Below are 11,697 nucleotides of genomic sequence, written 5' to 3'. Positions count from 1 at the left end.
TTACGCAATCTTATCGCTAGAGTAAAGCGGGACCCACGAGGAAATGGTTCGGTTAGAAAGGCTCGCTTTAATTAAATAGAAATGAGAATGGTGAGGGCGAGGGCCTGCCGGTTCTCTTGACACGTCTGAGACACGTGTCGGTCGGGGAGACGAAGGCCTCCGACGGTAGACAAATGTTTCGCGGACGGGATTAGCCTCGTCCCCTCGGATGGCATTCCGGGCATTATCTTGCCGCAACGAGGGTATAGTGGTCTTGTTTTGCTCCGGATGGTCGTACCGGTCGTACGGTATAAGATGACACGCGTCGTTATTATGTTGCACAAGTTATACGTATTTATTTATATAAAGAGGTTTCTTCTTGCAATCGAATTAATTCTTTATCAATCAATTTGATGAAGATCTAACGGTTAAGATCTTTAAGGGTATAATAGGAATGAAAGATATTACCGGTTTAGCAGGTAATTTTTTTTAGATATATAATCTTGCACATTATTTTTTAACAATTATATTATCTTAATATTTTATTAAGTAAAAGACATATATATCATTAACTGAGACTAATGTATATATATTAAAATAAGGGTATTGATGTCTTTTATAATTAACTTGATAAAATTTTAATTACATTTTATCTTTTTAATTATTTTTTATTATTTACATATATATCTCCCATTAGTTTAAAATTGATTTAAATTAAATTTTAATAGATAGAGATAGAGAATTATATTTAAATTAAAGTTTATCTCCAAACAATCAAATTTAAATTATTTAATATTAAATGATATCTCCTATAATTAAGGCATAATTATATTTAAGAGAGAAATCTTAACGGAAAAACGTGTAGAGCGCTTCTTCCGTACTTATCAATCACTTTGATGAAGATCTAATGGTTAAGATCTTCAAGGGTATAATAAGAAAATTGGAAAGTTAGGCACACGTAATTAATCTTCTTAACTGATATACTCTTTTTCTTACGTAATGTGGTTTTGGAACCGGTACCGGGAAACCGGTACCGGGTATGAAAACTGGCTATTATAGCCGTTGGATTAAGATTATAATTTTTAAAGTTGCATTGAAGTATTTGCCTTATATAAATGAGGCAAAATTTGGTTTGCTCTTTTTTTTTCTTTTCTTTTGCTCTATATTTTTATGTGTCTAAATTGGCTGTTTTATATTTACTATCTATTAAATTTTCTATCATTATTTTTTGTCACAAAGACTAATTAATATTCAACCAAATTAGTAAAGTGTCCTAGAGTATTTTAATATTTAAAAAAAAAAAAATATATCGTTCCGTCCAATTCGGTTGGATAAAAATTAGCCTAAGAATTTTTGTAAAGACGTACAATTAAAAGTATAATTCAATTTAGATAGGTTAAAAAAGCAGAATTAGAAACAAAAATAACACACAAAAAGGAGAGGAGGCTAAATAAAAATTTTCCTATAAATTATATAGATTATTATACGAATTCCCAACACAAGATACCCTCTCATCTCTCACATATCGATCAACGATGAAACTACTAAGATTCCACATCCAAGGCATACTTTGCATTGGTAGCTAAATTTAAGCAACGGATGGCTCCTCTCCGAGCAAAAGAGCCTTGAGTGCTGCATCGGCCCAGCCGCCAGTGTCTATGAAGAGGTGGCCACCTTGAGGGTTCTCATGGTAGTGTATCCATGGAAGCTTCTCTGCAACATGGCGTTGTAGCTCCACTGGAACAAACCTATCAAAGTAGCCCTGCCATATGTGAACTGAGCCTTCGTTGTTGGGGAATGGATTCTTCATCCTCAAAGGATCAAACTCCCAGTTGCCGAAGACCACCATCAAGTCTCTGTGGAGAGATTCGAACACTCCTTGTTGCCTAGCTTTGTTCGGAAGCTGTAATAAACAATTTGCAAATGAATATTAGTTGCAAGAGTATATCCATGGGTATTTATCATTCGACCTATTTACCTTTGCTTTTAATACCTCAAAAGGAAATAGATCAGTTAGGTTAACTGTAAATGTAAATGCAATATAACTTTTAATGTTCTTAAGTAAGATTTTAAAGGTTCAAAAGTAAAAGTAGAAAGGAAATTAGTCTTTAACATAAAATAAGAAGTAGTTTAGTGTTTTCGAGACGTTAGAAGTAAAATACGTGGGCCGAATGTTAAACAAATCCATACGTAATGATAACAAAGGCGAAGTGTAAGGTGTTTCTAATGTATTTCCCTTGATTTTTGCTCTCTAATTTAGCAGTGACAGGTAACAAATTTTGAGAGGATAAGAATTTGAAGCAAGAAGCTTTTGTTTCTGCTTCTGTGACATGGGTTTCTGGTAACTTAGCATTAGTGAATTATTATTAATCACCATCATCCATGCTCTTTAGGATCGAATTCCAATGTGGTGCTCAACTCTATAGTAATAAAGTTCAAAACTTTCTCTTGTTTTGGATGTAAATTTCTGAATTCCACTTGAACTGGAATCTGAACATACGAAAATGAACCCTGATAGCAAATTATCAGAAAGAAGAAAAATGGCTGAAATGCTACCTCAAATAATTTCGCAGACTAATCTATTTCCCAGCTTGTGTAGATTGATCAAAGAGAGATAAATGCAAAGCAAAAGGAGCATACCCCAGTTGACGGATGGAGTGCTTCCCTCTTTCTAATAACCTCCTTATCCTGCTCAGGGAAAATGTCAGGATGCCCTGCGGCGGCCTGCGACGTCTGGAACCATTTCTGAGTCATCCAAGCATATAAAAGGGAAGGCAAATGGTGTGCAATCCAAAATGTTCTCCTGTCCCCCGCCAGCAAATTTCCAAACACATGCCCTGATAGATTAGCAGGAAATGAAGGCCACCAGTAGTTAACTACTGGCACAACTAGTGCTGCTCCTGCCAATCTGATACAGTTCACAGCTCTTTTATAAGTATATATGTAGCTAGTTGATCTGCAATTTGGAGTAGTGACGAGTATCTATGGGTCAGAATTGCTTGCCTGTGTGGAATGTAATTGAGACAACTCCAAGTTGGATAACCCCCCATGGAGCCTCCTATCACGTAAAACTTCTCTCCAAGCTCCAACTTGTCTGCAAGCTCTTGGATGTCAAAAGCTTCACTTTTTACACTGCGCTTTGGATTTGGGTCACTCTCGCCATACCCTGCTCTGTCAAATGACAGGTAGTAGACTCCTAGTTCTTCCACCAGCTCCTGGAATCAAAACAGCACAACAGATTAGATTTCCAAACATTAAGAATAGAGTTGAAATTTGGGTCTTTGGTTACTTGAGATGCAGGAAAGATGGTCTCTTTGGTGCTGTCAAAGCCATGGACAAGGACGATCTTATACTTGGCCTTCTCCTTTGGAACTCCAGACTCTTTGTATGCAAGATGTCTTCCATCTCTGAGCTGAATCCTGGGTGAGGTTACAGGAGGGCCATTTGGAGTTCCACAAATCTTTGGAGGAGGAGGTTTAATTGCCTGGTAAGCCCACCCAGCCAAAGCAATCACTAGGATCGCTGCAACTTTGGTGAGCATATCTGCAAAAGGATCCAAGACGATACTTAGACTCATCCTTCCTATTGGATGAGAGGAGAGCAAGAGAAACGAAACTTTAAAGAGGCCACCCGAAGAAGAACCTCCTCCAATCGATGGGCTTCTTCTTCCACTTTTGCTCTCCTTAGGTGGTGGAGCTTTTGGGAATTCCTGGAAAGATTTATCTTCAGCAACTTGCAGTGGGGAATAGATTGGCTTCCCCAGTTTGCTTGAAATGGAAAGGTAATACTAGACCTGGGGGTGTGTCAAATCCTCAATGTTGGGGGGAGGTATTTGGGTGAGCTTAGCAGCCCCTCGCTTAGACACGTGATTGGAGTGTGCTGTGAGGTGGCAGAAGAGTCCAGCGAGGTAGGTTCCCAAAATGAGATTGGTCCACATTTCTTGTTGCATGTTCGAGTAACTCGAGGACTAGTAGTACCATCACGTTGTCTTGTTGCATTCTTTTTTCCCTTGATTTGATTCCTGCTTGACTAATTCGCGGTAGTTAGCCTCGGTTTTTATCCCTAATTCGTTTAAATCTCACCTTATCAATATTTAAACGTAAAGAGTTAATTATAAAAAGATAGATAAAGTAGCAGCAAAATGGCCATGATTTTGAAGGGTATACCAACCTACAAGAAGCTTTAGAGAACAGTGAAGAAAATTTAATTGAGCCTGGGTTTACTGATGTTAATCCTCCTTATATGGAATTTCCCCTATAGAATAATGTCTTACTTGTGGAGGCCCTAGGCAGGCTAATAAATCATAAATGTCACAAAGTTGGTTGGGACAAACCATGTACTATTAAATGGGCAAGCATCATTCGAGAACCAAAATAAAAATGTCAAGAGGAAACCTATTACTGATGGTAATAGTCCACCAACCACACTGATGAATTAAAGCATAACCAAAGAATTTAGACCCACCTTTTAACGGCAACCAGAACAACAGTAATCCTTTTGTCCAGCCATTAGTGTCAATTGAGACTGAAGAGAGGAGCCACTCAGGTGAGTGGACCACCTTGGTCTGCTTACTTTGAGAAGAAGAGTAGCTTGGGAGGAGGAGAAAGGTCACAGCTTGCTAAATTATGTGGAACCACTACCACATTGTGAAACAAGAGAGACAACCACACAACTTCCTGAAACAATTTCTCATCAGAAAACAGCAATTTTCCGGCTAAAAAGGAAATCAATAATAGACTAAGATTCCATAAAAATCAACATAAGCCCAAATAAATTAACGACAAGGACAAAGCAATGCACATTGGTTGGATGACTGGGTCAGCTAGGGATAACTGTAACATAGCTGCTGATCTCTGAGAAGGAGAGATTTCTTAACCATTGAAACAAGATGCTTTTGACAGAGAAAACCTGATAATGCAACTGGTCTAATAAAATCCTTGAAAGATGAAATTGCACCATAAGCTGGAATAAATCGAACCCTCGCTATCGAGAAATCTGGCTTTAGATTTATCAGATGACATTCGCATCTCTAAGAAATCAGTGTACAGAAGAATTTTCATTGTTCAAGATGCTAATTGTAGAAGAAAGTGCATCCGGGTTTCTGTGATAAGCTACGGGCTGATGGCCTTGGAAAACTGCAGATCATTCCAAGTAATTAATTAGTACAGACAAGAAAAAAAGAAGAGAAAAAGCTATACATAAATGCACTTCTGATGATTCAAATGTTATGACCCGACTTTCCTTTCCTTGGATAAATTACTTATACATCTGACCAACATGATAGAGCCAGAAGAAGAGCAGCTGTTGATTTTAAACTAAGAAGGGATGTGAGAAAAATCAAGCTGCTCGAGCTACACTTTGAGTTCATCTCGATTTAGACTTAAATAAAGCTTGACTCAAATAAAAATGAGCAAGCATGATCAGTCACCATAGACTCAAAAATAGCTTCAAGACAGCTTGAACAGAGGCTGGCTCGATCAAACTCGACTCGCTAAAGCTTGAAATACATACACCAATTATGTTAACAGAAAAGATATAAAACAATAAATTTGAATTATCCCATTAGGCCATACGTGCCAAATGTCTAAATTCCTAGTAACATGGAAGGAACGGGAATTCACCTACCATAGGAAAGTCTCAGAAGAGTAAGAGAGTAACCGTCAAAAAATTAAAATGGAACTTGTTTCCAAAGTTTATATGCTTTTAATTTGAAGATTAAGGGTTAGAGCAAACATTTATTATCTTTTATGCAAAGGACGATGGTATATGTTAAGTTTTTAGTGTTGGCAATTATGTACAAAATATTCTAAGTGTTTTTATACATATATATATGAGCATTTATACAAGTCTAGGAAGTATTTGGATTGAAGAATTACAAAATTAAAGGAGAAAAATTTTCACGTTCACATTGCGTTCACACCGCATTCGAACGCGCTCTCAGGAGTTCGCACAGACAGAGAGTGTTGTTTTTGCGCGCGTTCGAACGCGAGCATAGACGTTCGCACAAACAAAGAGTGTTGTTTTTGTGCGCGTTCGAACGCAATCAAGGGCCATTCGAACGCACCCTACATACGTTCACAGCACGTTCACACATACAGAGGAGTGTTTTTGCACGTTCGAACGCAACCTGTGAAAATCAAGCCACCGCGTTCGAACGCACTTAGGCCCGTTCGAACGCACCTAAGAACAAGTCAGTGCATTCGAATGCACTCGGGCCGCGTTCAAACGCACCTACGTAATATGCAAATTTTGGACTTTCGTGAGTTTGGATATAACTTGGATTTTGCTGTATCTTGAGTATCTATATAAGCATTGTGATGCCCTAACTCTAGAGTGGTTGAAAAGAAGGAAAATTGAAGGAGAATTCTTGAGGCTACATCGTTTCTTCAACCAACAAGGTCCATCTCTTCTACAAGGCATTAAACTTTCGTCTTAAGGGCTATCTAGACGAAAGATCAATCTCGAGAGCTACTGAGGTTGGATATCAATCATAAGAAGCGGTGAATTGTTGGTTCTAGTGAGCAAAACTAAGAAGAACAAAGTCGTGGGGATCGACGGGTTATTTTGTGAGTCAGTCTTATAACTGTCATTATTTTAGTGATTAGTTTTGATCTAAGTTTGGACCCGTGGTTTTTTCCGTTTGAGTTTTTTTACGTTAAAATATTGGCGTCCATCTTTGCTTTTATTTTTTAATATTTCTTTCGCTTTTTATTTAAGCAAATGAATGATATCATTGCCTAGAGTTTAGATACATACATGTGTTTAAGTATTATTTTTTCAGTATAGAAGCGGATATGGCCTCAGAAAGCCCCAAAAGTCTACATATGTGATTGTGCTTGCAAAACTAGATAAGAGTAAACTGTACACCGACAGTCCGACAGTCATATATCGAGGAGAACGGAGGACTTATATCCAAGTTCTCTTATCAAGTGATGCATGTAAGTTACATCCAAAATAGTTCTAACAAATAGATTCAAATTACATCAAACTCTAGCTAGATAGTTAGTACTTGGTGCAAAGCTGCAGTATGTGGAAGACCAAAGTAAAGAATTGATAAGCATATAGCCATATATGATTCATTTATTCAGGTGGAACCTAGATAAAAAGTCGAAAAGCGAGCAACTTGGCTGCTGCAATGAAGTTTGATGAGAAAACAATTGAGTCAAGCTGTTTGAAAAATGGCCACTTGAGTAGCATCTTAGTTTCCAATAGAGACTATTATGAGACAGTAGAGCCACTTATCTTAGAACATTGTCACATAAAGCACATCCATGACAGCGAAGCTGCAGAATTGTAACTATCTCTAGCTAGCAAATAATCTGAATTGAAACATTACCATGACCTTCAAGCAAACCCACAGCTATGATGTCAAATAAGAAGGGCTGCAGCTACAAGCCTACAACTACTAGTTGAAACAGTGGGAAGAAGAATGCATACCAAGATTGCCAAGTGGATGGAGAGAACTAATCTGTAAAATTATAGTTAAATTAATGAGGACTCACTAACATGTGATCTCGTGATAAATTATCAAAACCAAATTCCTTAAAGCATATTAATATGTCGTTCTCACATTTCCTCAAACACCTAATATGCTAAGGAAATTACCAAGAATCACAAGTAGAAATCTCATCAGCACCCAAACAAGAATTAGTGCAAATAAATAGCCGAGCCAAAGCATTCAATTTAAAAGGATAGAGAGAAAATTAAGAGAAATAAGAGCCCCCGACCTGTCTCTTTGAGGAGCCACTTCTGCCAACGAAATGGATTCTTGTAATAATAGATTATAAATCTCTCTTATTTTTCGACATTCTAAGCAAGAAGTTCCGTGGAAAGTTGATTTGTTCCAGTTTTACTTCTGTCCTTTTCTATTTCTTATAAATGGATCTCTATCTTTTAGATTAGGTGTCCATTATTCGTACTTTATAATCAAACACCATCTTGGAAAAGCATTAATAATATTCTTCTATTTTAAGAGCAATTTGGTAATTTCATCCGGTAAAAGTAAAATAAGATCAAGTTCTCTATCTCATACCGAGTCCAAGTCCAAGTCCAAGTCCAAGTCCAACTCCAGGTGTACATTAAAATAATAAAAGGAAAAAAAGGGAGTCACGTGGAAGAATTTAATCAGATTTTTAACTTATACTAAATTCTCTTTTAAGTTAAGGTTATATTAAATCTAAAGCAATTAAAGCTGCACTTTTCCATTATGTACACACGCTATTGAAAAAAATCAACCACCAAACCGTACCCGTATGTGTATATATACACACGCTGCAACCTAAAACATAATATATAAAACAAGAAGGAGAGATAAGATAACATCCTGAAACGAGCCCAACTTTTGGCTGAAATACAAATCGATCAATAATTAATTTATTAATATGTAATATTAAAGCACTCATCCAAAAAATAAAACGAAGGGGATAGGACATCGGCTCTAGAACAAGCCTCTCTCTTCGTCTACCAACACCGTTCTGCAAGAAAATAGGACTTAACGTTTTTCAACAAAGGGTCGACGTCCTATAACTTTCACAAACCAAAATAAACCCAACACGTATAGAGGCCGACCAAACCATCCGAACAAACTCTAATCAAAACACCAAACTAAATTCGGCCCCTAACAGAACCCTACTTAATAGCGGCTAGCACTACAGTAGGACCTCAACATCGTAAGATAAACCACCCAACGACTGCCACAATGGATCCACTACTGACAGTAGCCGCAGTAGAGGAGGCCCAGCAAAAGGCGAGGCGGGCAGGAAATGTCAGCGATGGAGAGAGACCGACTAAGTCGCGTCCTGGAGCTCCAACAAGCCAGAGACAACAGCGACCAGAGCAAGAGGCCAGCAGGGAACAGCACGGCACGAGGTGGAGTCTAATTAACCTTCGTTGCTGCCTCTCGTCTTTTCGCTAAATTCACTTTCCAAATGTTAATTTCTACCTCACCGAATCCTCACTCGGGCGTACGACCTCCAGAACTAATCAACAAATGACGCGCTGCCACGTGTACATGTGAATACCCTCACTCTCCTGGCTCTCGGTACACGCAATTCTGGGCTTCTACCCCTCATCACACGTAAAGAAAATCGTACCATAGTCCATAGCTATGTAATTATTCAATAGTCTAAAATAATTTAGTAACAAAATTAGATATATTATTAACTAAGAAAAATTTATAAAAAATACTTATTTTTTTTATATGTCTAAATTATTTTAATTTTAATAATTAGTTAAGAGTATTCGGCTTCTTAAGGACTTGGAAATAATTGTAATAAACCAAATTAACCGCCTCCTCTTCCTCAAATGAGGATTAGTCTAATCGGTCTTCTTTCCACTAAACTCACTTCCAGTGTTAATTCTACCTCTTCCCACCAAACCCTGCGACCTTTTAACATTAATCAACAAATGACGCACTGCCCACGTGTTCATGGGAATATCCTCGGTCAAAAAAAAAAAAAAAGAAGACAAGGATCACCGTACGTTAATGTATTCGCATGACAATTGGCACTTCTTGATTTGTTGCCAAATAGTAAAAAATCCTGGAACGATGTTCTGTATAGGATCCAGAGCAGTCGATGAGTTCATCATCCGGCCCCTTTAAAGACCGGCAGTAGACCAAGTTAACCATTTCCCTTCCCAAATTTAGACCAGGGCATGCATACCTTGACATAAAAAACAAAAGGTCCTCCAAGACTACTGCTCTCCTCCACCCATTCTTGTTAGGACTTAGGAGACTTGGAAGGAGAGGAGCTGGGAGGCTCTCGGGAGAGATGGGCTTCGTGAGGATTAATTTCCCCATGGATGAGGACTGTGGCCTCTCCTTCCAAGCTTCTCCTTTCTTTGAATGGCTCAAGCCACCACCACCATCATCCTCCTCCTCACCACCACCACCACCACCACCATCGCACCGAGAAGAAGAGATTGCACAAGTGGTCCAAGATCAGTGTTTGCCACTTCTTAGTAGGCTTGAGAAGGCCGATAAGCCCATCAAAGAAGAACGAGAAGGACGCTGTGAGACGGATAGTGATCAGGAGAACACTGTGATTTTAAATATTGGGTTGCCTGGTGCTTCTGGAGGTGACGACGAGGGAAGCAAGCAGGCTTTGAGCTGCAAGAGAGGAGAGGATATGAAGAGGGTCTTGGAGGGTTGCACCTTTGGGGAAGAGAGCAGCTTTTGGATCCCAACCCCCAAACAAATCCTCAAAGGCCCAGTGCAGTACTCTTGCTCCGTGTGCGAGAAGAGCTTCAATAGGTACAACAACATGCAGGTTAGAGCCTCTCATGCATGATGTTTACTTTTTTACTTAACATCTTTTCTTGGAAAATTCACACTTTTATCAAGAAGATCTAGGAGAGAGGACATATAGATGCTAAGCAATTCTTTTTGAATCCATGCATCTGCCTGAACAAAATAAGTACCAGGCAAATTCTATATATACACTTTTGTATTGGTTAGTTCATTGATCATAGGATAATTATAGTCATTTAATTGTAACAAGTCTAGCGTATTATATCTATTCTTGGATGCAGATGCATATGTGGGGGCATGGCTCAGAGTATAGAAAGGGGCCAGAATCTCTTAAAGGTGCACAAACTATGACACTTCTCAAGCTTCCTTGTTACTGCTGTGCCCATGGGTGCAAGAACAACATTAACCATCCTAGGGCAAGGCCATTAAAGGACTTTAGAACTCTTCAGACTCACTACAAGAGAAAGCATGGATTGAAGCCCTTCAAATGTAGGAAGTGCACCAAGCCTTTTGCAGTCAAGGGAGACTGGAGGACGCATGAGAAGAACTGCGGTAAGCAGTGGTTTTGCACTTGTGGGTCTGATTTCAAGCACAAGAGGTCACTCAATGATCATATTAGATCATTTGGTAATGATCATTCTCCTTACTTTCCTTCAAGCATTGATGAAGAAGGAGAAAGGCAATGCGTCATAAGGTTTGATAGCAAGATTTCTACGAGATCTTATCGTTCGCCCGCCTGTGCTAAAGCGATCGCCGAAGTGTAAGAAGTAGATTGGTTCTTTTGGAGCATAAGAACACTGCCATAACTATATACCCTTTTTCTTTTTCTAGACGTGGAGAATAAAATGGAGACTGCCTTGGAGAAGACTGTGAAGTAGTTGAATTTTCTTCTGCCCCCAGGTTATAGAATGCCATGGAGCTTTTCATCATATAGAGTTTCAGAGTCTTATCTGTAACTTTGTATTGGAGAAAATTTCCCAGCTTCACAGACTAATTGAGTAACTCGTAAGGAAACTTTGTTAACTTCCTTTGCTCACTATAAGGGCAATTTTATGAATCACTTACTATATTCCTTTATCCTTGTTTCTGCCATTAATTGCTATGTGATACATGATGATCTCTTTTAATTTATTGAATAATCTTTATTCCGGACCACTGGAATTCAAGAAAAGGACACTTAGCACGCGTGATTAGATAGAAATTCTAAAGTAGATTATATTAAAGCTTAGTTAATTAAACATAAAAGAAGGGTGCAATAACTATAAGAACGACACACACACACATATATCTATAGCTATCTATTCCTCTTTTCTAAAAGTCTAAGTAATATATAGATCACTTTTTGCTAGTCCAACTTTGAGGCACACTGACCCTAACCGATCCACCACTACCCATCTTGTGTACACACCTCAAGAGGGAGTGGACATGGCTTGTTCACAGAGATGATGATGATGACGATGATGGCATGC

General features: G+C 38.5%; 2 protein-coding genes across 5 annotated transcripts; one reads left to right on the top strand and one right to left on the bottom strand.

The window, feature by feature from the left end:
• Positions 1-1,426: 1,426 nt before the first annotated feature.
• On the bottom strand, positions 1,427-7,867 carry LOC140792458 (uncharacterized). 4 transcript variants are annotated; one of them, XM_073143475.1, is made up of 8 exons: positions 7,707-7,867; positions 4,444-5,114; positions 3,773-4,000; positions 3,596-3,688; positions 3,269-3,522; positions 2,983-3,194; positions 2,620-2,887; positions 1,427-1,882 (listed from the first exon to the last, which is right to left on the bottom strand). In XM_073143475.1, exons 5-8 carry the CDS (start codon positions 3,518-3,520, stop codon positions 1,568-1,570), a joined length of 1,047 nt encoding a protein of 348 aa, XP_072999576.1. In that variant the 5' UTR covers positions 3,521-3,522; positions 3,596-3,688; positions 3,773-4,000; positions 4,444-5,114; positions 7,707-7,867; the 3' UTR covers positions 1,427-1,567. The 4 variants fall into 4 exon arrangements, with proteins under 4 accessions (XP_072999576.1, XP_072999573.1, XP_072999574.1 ...); XM_073143472.1 differs by lacking the exon at positions 7,707-7,867 and having other exon boundaries at positions 3,610-3,688; positions 4,444-4,655; XM_073143473.1 differs by lacking the exon at positions 7,707-7,867 and having other exon boundaries at positions 3,622-3,688; positions 4,444-4,655.
• Positions 7,868-9,614: 1,747 nt separating this feature from the next.
• LOC140792539 (zinc finger protein WIP6-like) lies at positions 9,615-11,251 on the top strand. The gene is made up of 2 exons (XM_073143608.1): positions 9,615-10,247; positions 10,510-11,251. Exons 1-2 carry the CDS (start codon positions 9,750-9,752, stop codon positions 10,990-10,992), a joined length of 981 nt encoding a protein of 326 aa, XP_072999709.1. The 5' UTR covers positions 9,615-9,749; the 3' UTR covers positions 10,993-11,251.
• Positions 11,252-11,697: the final 446 nt, after the last annotated feature.

The sequence above is a fragment of the Typha latifolia genome, chromosome 7, assembly GCF_019914945.1.
Source record: "Typha latifolia isolate L0001 chromosome 7, TyphaL0001v2, whole genome shotgun sequence".
NCBI classification, from domain to species: Eukaryota; Viridiplantae; Streptophyta; class Magnoliopsida; order Poales; family Typhaceae; genus Typha; species Typha latifolia.
The sequence above is the reverse complement of the archived record's forward strand: the minus strand, read 5'-3'. Positions and strand labels throughout refer to the sequence as shown.